The sequence below is a fragment of the Glandiceps talaboti genome, chromosome 2 (assembly GCF_964340395.1).
Source record: "Glandiceps talaboti chromosome 2, keGlaTala1.1, whole genome shotgun sequence".
Lineage (NCBI taxonomy): Eukaryota > Metazoa > Hemichordata > Enteropneusta > Spengelidae > Glandiceps > Glandiceps talaboti.
Genome location: NC_135550.1, coordinates 8840504 through 8856743, shown reverse-complemented (window position 1 = coordinate 8856743; position 16240 = coordinate 8840504). Strand labels below are relative to the sequence as shown.

General features: G+C 36.3%; 1 protein-coding gene across 1 annotated transcript in view; it reads left to right on the top strand.

Annotated features, from left to right (window-relative positions):
- LOC144443699 (ATP-binding cassette sub-family C member 9-like) overlaps window positions 1-16240 on the top strand; it is a 65813-nt gene that overhangs the window by 9725 nt on the left and 39848 nt on the right. Inside the window, exons 3-10 of the mRNA XM_078133242.1 lie at window positions 2778-2930; window positions 3465-3620; window positions 4800-4941; window positions 6540-6580; window positions 9215-9490; window positions 11622-11816; window positions 13198-13276; window positions 15728-15833. Of these exons, the coding sequence (XP_077989368.1) occupies window positions 2778-2930; window positions 3465-3620; window positions 4800-4941; window positions 6540-6580; window positions 9215-9490; window positions 11622-11816; window positions 13198-13276; window positions 15728-15833 (1148 nt within the window). The remainder of the gene's footprint in view (window positions 1-2777; window positions 2931-3464; window positions 3621-4799; window positions 4942-6539; window positions 6581-9214; window positions 9491-11621; window positions 11817-13197; window positions 13277-15727; window positions 15834-16240) is intronic.

The following is a 16240-nucleotide window of genomic DNA, read 5'->3' as shown; positions in this document are numbered from 1 at the left end:
AAGGCACCGTAATATTTTAGTATTTTAATCCACAAATATATCAGCACATACGCTAGAAACACACAAGATATGAGATATGTTTGATTTTGTTTGATTAAATATTATATTCTTAGTATGTAACTGATTTGATTTTAGCACAACTGAACTGGTAAGGTTCAGTAGTGCTATAGGCATGGCAAAGTGTCTGTCGGTCTGTCTGTCTGTCTGTCTGTTTGTCTGTCTGTCTGTCTGTCTGGCTGGCTGTCTGTCTGTCTGTCTGTCTGTCTGTCTGTCTGTCTGTCTGTCTGTCTGTCTGTCTGTCTGTCTGTCTGTCTGTCTGTCTGTCTGTCTGTCTGTCTGTGTGTTGCGTGCGTGCGTGAGTGTGTGTGTGAGTGTGTGTGTGTGTGTGTGTGTGGGTGTGTGTGTGTGTCAAACAACTTAAAGCCAAAACAACTGGATCGATTGCCATGATATTTGATGGGTATATTACCTTGGGTGTTTGGAAATTGTTCGAATCAAAATGACGTTATCACCGATGTGTGATTTGGGTCACAAAATGTGATTTTTGGTCAATAAACCTAAACTCCAAAATTACTTGGCAGATCAGTCTGAAATTTGTTTGGAGAACATTCTAGAGGTGTTTAGATTAAGAATTGTTCATGATGATCAAGATGATCCACTGTGTCAGCAAAATGTGTCTTTTTGATAAAACAAAATATATCATTCCATAATAATTGAGTAGATTGAGTTGAAATTTGTTGGGAACGTTCTTAGTGTTGTTTAGATTAAGAAATGTTCATAATATGATGATCCTATGAGCCATTTCAGACTGCAAACAGGAAATTGAGAATACAGCGCCCTCGCTCAAATTGGGAGTATCATCACCTCATAGTACCATTTCTTAAGAGCTTTGTCCCTTGGTATTCTGTAGAAGTGTAAATCAGGGATGTTATCGTATTATTCAGACATCAAGGAAAGCAGCAGTGCTCGATGATTAACCAAGTAACCTATGCCAAATATACCCCCAAGGTGCACAAAGACAAGAAGTAGAGCGTCACCATGGCAAATTTTGGAAGGGCCTATTAGAGTTAGGCAAATTAGGTCTAACAATGTGTCTTTTTGCTTAAAAACCTACAATTCCAAAACCCCTTAGCAGAATGTGCTGAAATTTAATGAGAATGCATCTGGGCATGTGTAGATGAAGCTGTATTCACAAGGTGGTAATCCCATTAGCGATATGCAAATTACGTCTAAAAATGTCAATTTTGGTATCTTGAAACTGTATGGTGAATGGGGGTTGAAACTTTATTGGGATGTTTCTGGAGGTTTTATTCTGCAATTATTGTTGATAACATTTTGACACAATTGGTCTTAGCAACATGACCACGCCCTTAGCAACAGTGAAATGACGATGTGTATTACAAAGATAACAACAGGGACGGGTAGTTAAGTGAAGACATTCAAAAATTGTATGCAAATATCCCTAGCAACAAGACCATGCTCATAGCAACAGCAACATGATGATTTATATTGCAGAGATGAACAGTGGGAAGAGCAGGCTACTTTAGTTATTAAAGATTCCCAAAATACATGTAACTATTGCTAGCAACGAGACCACTCAAATAGCAACAGCTAAATACAGTTGTGCTGCAATGTCATTGGCAGTATTTGTAAAAAGTATGTTTAATATTCAAGAGTTTTGTTCATGATAGATAAGCGTATGGAAGACAAGCTAGCGAGGATATGACCCATGACTTGTTAAATAGTTAACTGCAATGTGCAATTTCATAACTGCGACATGTGACTTACTACACTGGAATCTGCAGTTTGGAAAACTGCAGCCTGTTTGTTTTGTAATTGATATGTTGAAAGGAGAATTTGTATTAAATGCAAATAATTCACAGATTACAGATAAGCAATTTACGCACTGTATGATTAATTATGAAATAAGTAGCATACTTTGTATTATGATTCAAACATTGTTAATTCCTGGAGAACCTTATCCTTCGGGAGCATTTTCAGTCCATTACTGGCTCGTGTGTGTGTGTGTGTGTGTGTGTGTGTGTGTGTGTGTGTGTGTGTGTGTGTGTGTGTGTGTGTGTGTGTGCGCGCAGACGGGCGCTTGCGTATGCGTCTGTCTGTCCCTGGAAATTATATATAGCAATACTGTATTATTTTAAATTGATACATATTTTCCTTATGGGATCACGAAAACTGTTTGAGTTTTGGTAAATATAGCATGATCATTACTAATGAGTAATATGCATAAATAATGATGTTTGGTTGTATTGATATATATATTTACACCAAAGCACGCATGGCCCATAAAGATTGTTGCTTTAGTTCTAACTGAGGATTGAAAGTGTTTGCTTGATAATTGATTTTTGGAAATTAGGCAATGCATTAAGAATCTAAGTTTCAAAATTAATATAATTTGGTTCCTACATTCATAATAATAACGGACACTTTTAGATGATAAATGCTTTTCGGTAATTAAGCAATATCTTAAAAATACAACCTGAGAATTTCATATATACAGCGTACATACATTAATAACAAATCGCATGTTTCATACAGAACTTGTTGACGTACTTTAAAAAAAATTTAAATGACACATTTGCATAATTAGTCTCGTCTGTTTGGCCTCGTAATAATGCCCCCAGCGATGACAGTCTCTGCTACCGAAGCTATGTTGACTGTATAGTTATGTTGTGCTAATGGCTACGCTACTCTTCAAATTTGTCATTCTGAAGACTTTGCAAGACAAAAAGTAACGGATGAATCTATTGATATTGCAGGATACTTCATATGTGTCAGTTGAAGAATTCTTCTCTAATGGATTTGTTCTAGCAACCATGATTTGCGTTTCTGAATCAGCAAGACTTGTAATGTGGGTCTATGCTTTGCTGCTGGCTAATGATATGAGTATCAAGAATGTATCAGCTTTGAAAGTAAGATAACAATAAAATATTTGTAATCTTGTCTTTAACTGGCGAAGCCTGTAACTGTGGCTCAAGTCTAAGCTGTCAGTGTATACATTCCACTTGCATGATACACAATTAGGTGTATATGGAAGTAAACCTGAGTCGACATAGTATTGTAGTAGTTAGAACATTCAGACAATTTAAAAAGATGTGTACATAGATGGTCCAGTATTACAGCATAACTCTGACTTTTTATTCATAATGTCAATACATTTTCCTACACGCTATTAAGAATAACATCGTCATGAAATACAAATATGATTTCCTGGCAAAAAGCCCGTTGACAGTCATTGAATATCCATTCATCCACCCATCCATCCATCCATCATTCAATCCATCATTCAATCCATCCATCCATCCATCCATCCATCCATCCATCCAACAAACTAACCAACCAACCAACCAACCAACCAACCAACCAACCAACCAACCAATCAACTCACCCAAATCCAAGTTATATAAACTGACTACAATGATACAATTAATTATTTATTTCCATAGATGGCTATATACGAGAAGTTGTTACGTCTTTCAACATCGTCTTTGCTCAGCACTGGTGTCAATGTAGGCCAAATAACAAATCTCCTTGCAGTAGACTGTAACTCTTTAATTCTGTTTGGACGTGCCATGTCTGTTGCTATACCTGGTATCGTTACGGTTAGTGAAAATACGTGTAGATTAATTTACTTATTTCAGCCAATACGTTTGTAAGTGTAAATAGAATGCAAGTCTGTATATAACAAACTCTGTACGCTTTATTTGAATATGTATCCAAGAACAATGTGCCTTTAGCTTAGTATCAAAAATAGACATTAAGTACAGAGTACATCATTGCTCGTCAAATGTTACCTTCTTTGATAGAATAAATGGATACATCTAGTCCCGTTTGTCGCAGTGTCATTTTTCTGTCGCTGGAGTTTTAAAAAACCCAAGCAAACAAGAAACAACAACAACAACAACAACAACAACAACAATAAAAACCCAAAAACAAACAAAACAAACAAAACAATTTCAGAAATGGGTGGTAAACTGCTTTTTAAAAAATATACAATATATATTTCTCATATTATAGGCCATAATTATTATCATTATATTGGTTCAAGAAGTGGGTGTGTCTGCCATTATAGGGACTTCTTTAGTTTTTGTTATAATAATCCCGATACAGCTGATGGTATCATACAGAGGAAACATCTCTCAAAAAAACGCATTGGTAAGTGAAATAAAGTTGTTCTCCTTGTCTCAAAAGAATCTCAAGAATAACTCAAGTATTGCTTAATTAAGTCAAATAATCAATCACGGCCAGCCTACTTGATATAATTGTCAACAGAAGGTCCCACAATAAATTTCATATTAGCCTTTTAATTGTATTTAAGGCTTGTGTCAACATCAAACACCTTTTTTGATGTTTTGTGATAAGTACTACTGTCGCTGACCGGTACAGGCTCGCCTATAGTTTGTCCGTACCAGTACATACTATGCACTTTGCGTTCAACTTCACTTCTCTGGTACCAGGATTTTTTTCAGTGATCCAAAATAGGAAAACCACACCGCACTCTTCAACCAACTGATTATCTGCGCGGGGAACCTTCTGTGTAATACTTCATTTCATAGTACACTGATTATGGACAAAATCACTCTCATTCCTAATGCAAAACCACTTTCATCCCTAATTAGGAAGCGTGTTTACAAAATAAAACAATGGCTTTAGAAAACGCCCAGAGAACTATAGCAGCTGATAACATCTAAGTTGTAATTTATCACCCTATTGTGACACTCTTGGCCTCTTACCTAATGACATAGAACAAATTTAGGATGTTTTATGTTCTATATTTTCAGATTGAAAGCGATAGAAGAATACAGCTATCAAATGAGATATTCCAGGGAATAAAGTTGTTGAAGCTGTATGGCTGGGAAGAACGTTTAGCTGAGAAAATAAGCAGCATACGTCAAAGTGAACTCAAATACATATTTAGCTTGGGTAAAGCGGTTTCTTTTACAGGTAAACACAATTTTCTGTCTTTGATATTAGCGTTTCATGAAGATTCATTCAGTAATACTGTTACCAATGACATTCATAATTTTATCGAATTCCATATTTTGACTATGTTATGCCGTACTGTGATTGAAAAGTCAATAAACCTTACTCAAGACTAGGAAATGAGGCCACAAGATTAATAAGTCAGTTAAGAAAACAGTTCACATCTCGTATATAACTAGCATTCATATTGATCATTTGTCATATTGAATGTTTTTGGGAATGGTCGAAGGATATGACAACTCCTCCTCACGAGTTTTATATGGTGTACATTAATTTATTATTCAGCCATTCATATATATTCGTTTGATGTAAATTTGAACTTTAATGACGATAAATGAGTAGACACTTGTGGGAGAGCAAGAAGAGCTTGGCACTTTGATTGCAGAGGGACGAGTGAATAAAACAGATACTACATGCACTGCTCTCCTTATGGTGTTAACTCATGCTTTGGGTAAAAATCGGTGTGATGTCTACTAAGCTAATTCCCTAAAGTTCAAGTGATCTCTGGTACAATTGGCTAGCATTGTAGTGGTGCATCCTAAACTGAATAAATGTGATATAGCTATAATTGCAAAAACTCCCTGAGATGGAACGTCCACTGTCAATGAACGGTGTCGCAGTGTGGGGTCAATCATTACCCACTTTCTACAGGACTGGTCATGATCAATCTGATTAAAATCTTATGTGGTGAAAGCGGCTATATGTCTTCATTTACATCTATTTCCATTGTGTTGTCTGGATTTTTTATGTTCCAGGTGATCGCCGCAATCCCACATCTGACCATGTCTAATTGAAATTCTCGTTCAAAACTCGCACTTTTGAGATGTTTCATCAATGAACCAGCACGCTTCTTTCACTACAGCAAAAATGGCTACTAGGTGGGACAGGCATCCCAGTCCCACGGTCGCCAGTGGAGGAGCTGCTGGACTTTCTAGCAGGTCGCGGGCTTAGTACAGTTTCCGCCAATGGCCAGACTAAGGTACCTGTCCTGGTAGCCATCTTTGGCATAGAGAAGCAAAGCTAACAGTTCACTCTGTTATCCAGACTCGCATTGTTGGGGCTTCACCCACCAAGCAAGAGTCTGTGGTATTACAATATAATGTCTACAAGATGGCTGCATGGAGAGGCTGACCCACAACATGACCTAATATATAGTATGTAGTACTCAAATGGTCACAAATCATGCTAAGAGTAGTTAGGTTAATCTTCAAAGAAAGGACGTTTATACCATGATTTCAGTTAAATATATACAGAGTTGATGAAAATGAAAATTCTGAATCATTGTTGTCCAATCAGTGACTGGCCAAGATCTCGACAGCGGCCATATTGCTCCTTGCAATAGGTAATATTGTAATGACCCAGACTCTCGCTAGGGGTGAAATGCCTAAAGACGACAGTCTGGGTAACCCAGACTAAGCTGACTGCTGTCGCCTACCCTCTAGTACTGTTTCAAAGGTCACAAAACTGAATAAACTACCCATCCTCCCCAATATGATAATGATGCTAATGTCCTATTATTTTTCTATTTTGAAATTCAGCCACATTTGCTGTCACTTTACCTGCACTGTTAGCATTTCTCGTAAGTATTATTTGAATTGTATGTACTTATATTCAAATTATTTTTTTGAGTTTTAATATGTCAAAGTGTGCCACTCTTGGTATAAAACGGGATTGGATAACCTTCAGTAATTACGAAGTGAGGGGTGGGGAGTGGGGTGGAATTAGCGGACGGTCACATCCACTACGACGCCTGAGTGAAACTATCAGTGATGACAGTGGTGGGATCAAGTCCTTACCATTGATTCTGAGACTCGTGCCATTTTCCATGTCTAAAAGCATTTGAACTCCATGTTTTTTTTTTCAAATATTTTAATGGCGCGGGTCATATTTTAAAGAAAGGTAATTGAGAGAGAGAGAGAGAGCCACTTTTAGCACTGCTGAGTAGGCCCAGGGAGTGTCATCCAACAGACCGAGTTTGATGACCCAGTCTCATGTAATTACATGAAGGCTCCCTTATAAGGATAACAAAATATGAGATGCAGAATGAGATGAATGACCTTCCCAAATGACTCCCTCAGCATTTTCCTGCCATGTCTTCCATAAGGGACCGGTCAGTTTCTTCGGCCTGGGGGAGGGGTGGCGGTGTATTGGGAGGGGTCACCCTGGTTTTGAAATAGGCAGTAGGGGGGTCATGCTGTTTTGAAATTTCTACAATGGCATATAGCCGTGACTGAACTGACTGGTACATGTACAATTTATTATTTTTACATAACTTCGTTAATATTACTTTACGTAAGAGTTCAAAAATACATCTACTCTATACATACATATATATTTATTACCTAGCTACCACACTAGTTACAGAACATGTCATGTAAATGCTTGGCTGTTTCACAATTAATGCTTCACTTATATTGTACTTTGGGGCAAAAATGAACTTGAAGGTTTCGTAATGGTTATCTTCAGTGATAGTTTATAATCTAAATCGTCCTACTCTTCAGCAGGAACAGTAGATGCACTTTCTATTTTGGACACTGCATGTTATCGCCACTACAAATCACCAAATCTTATATCAGATTCCAGCTTCTATTCAGTATTATACACTAGGTATGACCACCTAAAGTTCTCTAACATACCAGTGACTGTTAATACTGTACATGCAATATTAATGCCACTGTACCAATGTTACGGGTCTATTTTTATGTGACGTGGGAAACACATTTAAAACTTACATTAACTTTAGCTTCGAAAATTTTCGAAGCTTGAAAATATTACTTCAAAGGCTATGAATAACCTAAAAATTACCGTAATAGAACCAAATATCCTCCGGATCTGCTAGAGGGGGACCCCTAGGACTCCCTCGCCCCCAGAGGTCACTCATGCATTCAGCTAACAATCAGACGCACCAACCCTTTTAATGTCATAATGGTATTAACCTTTCTCACCTTATGCTAATTTGAGATGATATTATCTTTTAAGATGTGAAATGTTTGCCAAGATAGCCACAAAACGCCTTAAAACTCCAAATCTCCCTTACCAATGATACTGCCATTAGATGAGCTGTCCTTTACTGTAATGATTAAGAACATATTTCAACTCTATGTAAAGTTATAAATGATAGTTTTTGATACTTGATGGTGCTGTCTTGTAAAGCTTGGAAATTATTGCCTGAAAGTGTCGTAATAGCCTAACAATGGGCTTCAAGAGTAAAAAACCCTAACCCCCAAGTCTCAAGCTCTTCCCCCTACCACTTACTGTAAAGTTGCTATTAAACTTTATTTCAAAAATATTTCAACCCTATGAAGTTGCTTTTTACACGTTAGTGTTGTCTTGTAAAGCTTGGAAATGATTGCCCGAAAGTGTCTGAATAGGCTAAAAATGGGCTTTAAGGGTAAGAAACACCTGTGGGCCTTCTAGGGGGAGACCTCCTAGGACCTTCCCCATGAGAGATGTACATACTCCCCCCTATCTTTCACGGCCTAGTTCATTATGTGGTAGTGCTATCCCAGGATTTTGTAAAGTATTTGTGAGACAGTCAAGCTGTCCACATTGAGTCACGATCAAAAAAGACCTGTTATGTGAATTTGATATATGGGGGGAAGGGGGTTGGGGGTTGGGTCATCATGTTTTGTTTTAGAATTAAGTTCAGCCTGTGTTGGTTTTACAGATGGGGCGGGGGCGGGTCAGTGACGTTTTGTCGGCCAGATGGCAAAATACACCCCCAGGCTGGAGAAACAGACTGGTCCCTAAACTCTCACAACTTATCAAGGATACGTAATACTACATTTGATATTCTTGGGGAGATAATCATACAGGACATCTGTAACTACTGGCGAGGCTTCTGTGTGTGGTAGTTGGACATAGATATACATTCCTATAGTATACATTCCTATCCTAGTTTAAACATAGTTTTGCATTTCGATGGTTATTCCAATTATTAAACTTAAATTAAGTTCAACACTTAACTCTGCCAACAACCACCATACAGTATTCAGTTGTTAGATGGTGAACTTCAGAATAAATAATATAAGGCAGAGGGGACTGGTATCGGCGCGCGCGCGCGCGCGTGTGTGTGTGTGTGTGTGTGTGTTCGTGTTCGTGATACACATGAACATGTTTGCTGTTCAAATACTTATTTGTTTAGTGAACAATTTCTTTCTCATGTCTTCATACATATTGATTGTCATTTTGTTGTGTGTCCATTCTCCCTCAGGTATTAACCATCTATGCCCATATCAGTCCCGAACCACTGGTGCCAGGTACAGTGTTCAAAACCGTTGCACTGTTGATTGTTATGGTACCCACGTTGACGATGTTAGTGCCATTCGCGGGGCTTGTGACACAGGCAATAGCTGCAGTGAACAGAATTGGACAATTTTTAGCCATGGATGAATTAAAAAATCAGATAGATGGTAAAGAAATTATCGACAATGGCTTTGATTTTACAACAAGTGAAGATGAAGATGACGATATTATTCATCGAAACAAGGTGATGTTGCATGAAGATATTCAATTTTGATTAAAGAGGTCATATAGATAAGATTGGTATTTATCCTGGGGTTTTAATAAAGAAACTTGTACTTGTAAAAGCAATGTGACATATCATAGGCCAAGCCAATGTTTGTTACATACATTCCAGAAAAAAGTTAAAATGAAAACAAGAGACTACACAATTTTCGCGATTGTATTGTTTTTATTTTCCTCGAATACGTAAAAAAGTTTTGGGTCGGCGTGAAAAACTCGATGGGTTGGGGTAACCGGAACCAAATAAGTTTTTAGGCCTTTTTACATGTATATCTTTGTATGCAAAACCACTTAGTATCAAAACAGTGAACAGTGCATGCATATATTCGACACAGGTAGCTTGTGGTATCAGCTATAAAACAGTGATGCACACTGTTGGACGATTTCCTATTAAAACCATATCGAGTTTCTTTACAACTTTAATACATGTATACATTTCCTGAAATTTAACTGGCAAATTGGACCGTATCTATCGTTGATAGTGCATGCATGCATCCCCCATCCTTGCATGGGTGAACTGTACTTACTGACAAGTATTCCATGACATTGGCCGACAATTAGAAAGATGATCTTTCACGTACTTTGAAATTCCATTCAAGAATTGAGTGAGAGGAACATTTTTCTTTCCTTTCCGCAACTTTGAGCTTTGGGCTTGGATTCGATCTCCAAAAAAGACATGTTGTATCAAGACACTTCTTCAATTAAGGTACAGATTTATTTTTCTTTTACGAATACAAACACTTTTTTTATGGATTATAAAATTCAAAATAAACAGTTACGCAGTATGGGGACCTTTCAATCACATTTGTATTGGCTTTATTCTAATATTTTTATAATTTATGAACAATAAATACGAAAAACCCCATTGCCCTCTTATCACCATCTAACAATGTATCTAAATAGTGCCATAAGCAGGTCATACACAGACAGACCTGCATACTAACACACATTTATGTTGAAACTCCCAAAAATTACAGGCAACCCCAAGAAATACTAAACTATTCAAATCGAATAACGTCTGCCAGGACATCATCGCCATCTTGAAAAACATGTAAAAGACATGCTGAGCGAGAACACTGTCAAGTATGGTTTACATGAAACTGACCCATATCAAGCGAACAGATCGACAGACAAATAGCACAACAAAAAATCACAGGAAAAGTCACTGTGCCATAAGTACAGTTACATATCTTCACCTGTCAATATAACTCTGAGTTCGAAAGTTGCAGCACTCTGTCGCGACAAGTAGTGTGAAAACTAACTGAATTCAATGAAATATCTCATTAGTATGCAGATGCTTTTGACTAAAAAAAAATAGCAGAACATGTATGTTTACTTATCATCAATGTATGTGCTATGTTTTATGCAATTTGAAGAATTAATTCTGAAGATATCCCTCAATTACCCAAAATCGTTATTTATGAAACTTACTAATTAATCTTCGTTTGATGTTTACTAAAATCTAATTTGCTCTTGTCATCAGCAAATGAAAGATTTCATTAGAATCAATTCAGTAGTTTCTGAGATATCGTGTCCACAGCCAGCCAGCCAGACAGACACACACACATACACACACACATACAGATAGACAAAAGCATAACATATTCTCCCCTTATTGGAGGTAAAAATTGTTTATTGGTTTGTTTATTCAACAATCGTGATATATTTATACAACTTTCACAATGCATAAGTTGTAATCTAATAAGATGTTTCTTTCCAAAATTATACTAAAATAACAAACAAACAAACAAACAAACAAACAAACAAACAAACAAATAAATAAATTAATACAACACTTTTTCATCACTGTATGACCTTGATACGATATGGTATCAAGAAGTCAGTCAATAAACTTGAAATTTCAAAAACAGAATTTCAAACTGTATGATAATTTTTTGATGAGCTGATGATATTCCTATTTTTATTTCAAGGGGTTCATTCAGGGTGCTGTTACATCTTAATAATGATACATTCATTAGACAGTCATTCAGTATACCTCCTGTACTTTTTATATGGTAAAACATGGGGCATAAACGTTCAAGTAATATTACTGTAAATTTGATTAATCAATCGTTACTTCTTTGTCTTCATCTTAGGCTTCGAGTACTGAACCGGAATCGTACTACAATAAAAAGAAATTGCAAACTGATGAGGACAGTGTCAACGAAAGTACACATCTGATAGAGGCAGAATACCCACCGTCATACACGTCACACTTAAATGTGAACCTTAATTCATCATCTGTCCCCACTGAAAAAAATGTGGAACTACCGGAAGAAATTGCACTACAAGTAATGTCGAATTTCATTCTTTTGTCGTTTAAGAACACAATGTAAAGAGAGGTTCAGTAGTAGTTATTTTAGAAATGGCAAACTGTGTGTGCGTGTGTGTGTGTGTGTGTGTGTGTGTGTGTGTGTGTGTGTGTGTGTGTGTGTGTGTGTGTGTGTGTGTGTGTAAATTTTGATGCCCAGTTGAAAATCTACTGGGGTGATCGGGCTTCAATATGTATTACAGAAATGTTCTCAGATAGGTCTAGATAAGAAATACTGCTAGTAGTAGTCAAACTGGTCTGCTGACTTGTTTCCAAATTATGTCTGAAACGTGATTCGCTATAGTTTCATTCCTTACCTTCTGACATCTGCAGTTGTTTTACAAGGTATTATATGAATAGCTAGATCAAACGAAAGGAAATGTTTGTTCAATCAAGATAAAATACGTGGGTATAAATGGAATTCGTTTTTGTTGCACATGTAGTATTACGTTTTATTTGAGGAGAGAATTGACACACCCATTTATTTAGCTAAATTAGCATCATTCTAGAAAAATGAAAGGACAGATCAAACCATTTATTATAGTGTAATTGAAATGTATCGTTCATTATCAAAATCCTCCATGATATTCAAGTCACGTCCATCGCATCTGTATCCACACCCGTTTCATGAAATTATGAGCAGCTATTGATTACACTTCAGAAATATCATGCAATTTATTGCCTGCACAATGGTTTGCACTCTTTACTAAAATGCTGATGATGGCCAAGCTGAAGGCATACCTGCCTACCTACCTACCTACCTACCTACCTACCTACATACATACACACATACATACATACATACATACATACATACATACATACATACATAAGTACGTACATGCATACAATAAGGCATACAAGAAGGCATACAGCCACAGTCAGAAAGACATACATACATACATACATACATACATACATACATACATACATACATACATACATACATACATACATACATACACACAGACAGACACACAGACAGACATTGCTATCTAAAACTTATTTTGTTGACCGAACATCCAAAGAATATTTCACTGCACATATGATTGTACGATAAATGTCCGAGTCATAGTCCACTTACACGTGCACTTTGTGGTGTTTGAACCTTAAACCTCTTAAAGTTTGCATCGTTCACATTACTAAAAACTGGTCTTTCAGGGGATAACATCCAACGACAGTGCAGCCATATTTAAATATGATTTGATAAGTAAAGGCATTTGCCATATTTTGGTTCAATGTAATTTGTATTGTTCTCTTTGGCCTTTCCTCTCGAGTCCATCAATATCTATAGTTTTTCAAAATCACATTATCAATGATATAGGTTGTGATAAAGCTCTGATATTCCTTTAATTTCTTAGGTTAAGAATGGCTCCTTTTCATGGTGTGAGGATGGCAGTGAGCTACATCTGAACGACATCAATGTGAAATTTCAAGCTGGTAAGACTCTTTCAAAGAAATTCTCTCCCCGGCTAACAGCTGTCAATTTGTGATGGTATTTTAGCTTATTTTATATGACAGAATCCCATGGCTTCACAACGGTAGGGTGTACAGAAATTATCTTTGAGAGCACACTGGTGTATTACTGTGGCCATATTTTCGCGAGTGATGGTGAGCGATAATACAGCAGAATGTACCGAACCACGAACGAAAATAACCATAGCCCTGCCATCCATTGCATTGCGAGGCAATGAGATTATGATATTGTTAAATATGTACACCCAAACTGACCGATTTCTTGCCCAAGTAATAGGTTGGCTTTGCGTAAAGGTTTGGGTTATCAGATATCAGCTGGTAATCAAACAAAACATGTAATTGCCCTTCTGTTATCATAGCAACCAAAGCAAGTTTTTTTTACTTCGTGTAAGGAGAGGTAATATTATACTTTGTCTGTCTGTCTGTCTGTCTGTCTGTCTGTCTGTCTGTCTGTTTGGAATGTGTGTGTGTGTTTCTGTGAACATGACATCTCAAAAACTACTGCATCGATTGTAATGAAACCTGCTACACATCTTTCATAGGGTAATTACAAGGTCTGATCAGATTTTAGTACACAGGCATCTTAAAATTAGGCTATATCATATATGCATGCTTCAAACATTTAATATAATGTTAACCATAAAAAAGGGCCTATGTCGTTTTATATGTTTTGATGATGCAATTTACAGTTTAAATGAGTAATTTGCATAATTAATGATTTTCAGAACTTAAGCAATATCTAAAGAAAACACTTCAAATTCTGCAACAATTGATACATATACCAACTACAACAGCGCACACATGTCATATCAAGCAAGTTGGCATAGTTTTTATTTTAATGAGTCGTTTGCATAATTATTGAGTTTCCATAAAGATATTAAGTTTTAATGAGTAATTTGATCATAATTAATGTTTTTCGATAATTAGACAAGCTTCTTAACAAGGCAAGCTTCAAATTCCGTATGATTTGGTATATATATCACCTATAACATATGCGATAGTCCTATGAAGTTTGTTCACATAGCTTTAAATTTTAATGAGCTATTTGAATAAACAATTATTTTCAGGAATCAAACTATATCTTATGAATGCACAACCAAATGCAATTTGATTTGGAAAATACATAAACGATAACAAAGCACACATATCCTATAAAACATACAGGCATAGTAATTTGCATAATTGATATATACTATTGCTATATATGCAAGCTTCAAATTTCGTACAATGTGGTACAGATGTCAATCACAATGTATACATGTTTGATGTAGTTTCAATTGTAATTTGTATGAATAATACTTTTTGACAGTTAGGCAATATCTTTAGAATGTAATCTTCAAATTTAAGATAATTTAGTACATGCATTGAAAGTAAAGATGTATTTATGCACTTTACAGCTTAATAATGTAGCTTATAATCTTATGTGTAATTAGCATATTTAATGATTTTTCGATAATCAAGGTTATCCTCAGCACGCAAGCTTCAAATTTCACATAGATTCATGTAAATAATTTTCCAATTAAGGGGTGTATAATGTATGATAGCTATAGCTCAAAATTTCGAATTCAAATAATTTGTGTAGGAACATAAATGTATGGGTTCGTGCATATGTGAGGCATTCAGTTTACAACTGGTTGTTATATATGAAGTTGCTTCACCATTCTATTCTTTCTGGCTAAAGTATTTTTCACGCTATCTTGTATATCACATATATTCAAAACTCCAGAGGAGGGTAACTATGAATTCAACTCTCTTTATTTGATATGAGAAAAAAATATTCGCGCGAATAATATTTTTTTTCTACACAGCATTGAAGCAATATTGGTGGATTCAATGTGATCAATTTAAAACCTGAACATTGAGACTTTGTCACGATTGGCAAATAAATAATCTGGCAGGGTTGTAACCGAAAGGGTGTAGGCGATGGTTTTGTTGTTCTGGTAATAGAAAATGGTCATTTGTTTACTTTCTGTATGGAAAGATGATGTGATTAGTGCTGTCTCAGTGTCTGTCTGTCTGTCTGTCTGTCTGTCTGTCTGTCTGTCTGTCTGTCTGTCTGTCTGTCTGTCTGTCTGTCTGTCTGTCTGTCTGTCTATCTGTCTGTCTGTCTGTCTGCTCTGTCTATGTGACTGACTATGCACATGATATCTCAGAAACTATTGTATGAATGAATTTTTAATTAACTTGGTATACTTATTCTATGGATATCATTTAGGCGATTACTCAAAACCTCTTGTCAACACACTTTTAAAATTGGAATCATTTAGGTGTCTGGATCCATGACAACCATACTTTTAATCAATTTGGATTTTACTGCTACATATCATGGACTATCTAGTTATAAGCAAACAATAACTTGTCAGTAGGTATTATCATCTTTGCTGTTATTAACTTATCATAAATCTTTCTTTCAAGGTGAACTTACGATGATAGTTGGAAGTGTCGGTAGTGGAAAGTCGTCTTTGCTGTTAGCAATTTTGGGAGAAATGACTTTGATGTCTGGTAAAGTAAAGTTCAACAAGTAGGTATAGAGTTCAATCAAATGTTTGATCACAGTAGTAAATGCTAGAGCTCATACAGGATGAGAACACTAGAAATGTACAATATGTTTCTTTTGTAGTTTGCCGATCACTTCCTTAAGACAAAAAGACCAATCACCTGGCAATCGCATCACATATTTTCGGTGGCTGTCTAACACATTTCGACGATTTGTTTTACTCTCATATTATCTGCAAATGAATCCTCCACCGACAAATATGAACGCTTTGTTGAATGTACATGGAAATGTTACCTCCGCCCCCTCAAAAAAATAGAATAAAATAAAATGAAGGACAGTAGTGAGGACTGGGCTCCAATCCAATCTCATCACTAGAGGGCTTAGAGAATGAGGACCGGTTATGGCTGCCATTTTTGTCATTACTCTGACAA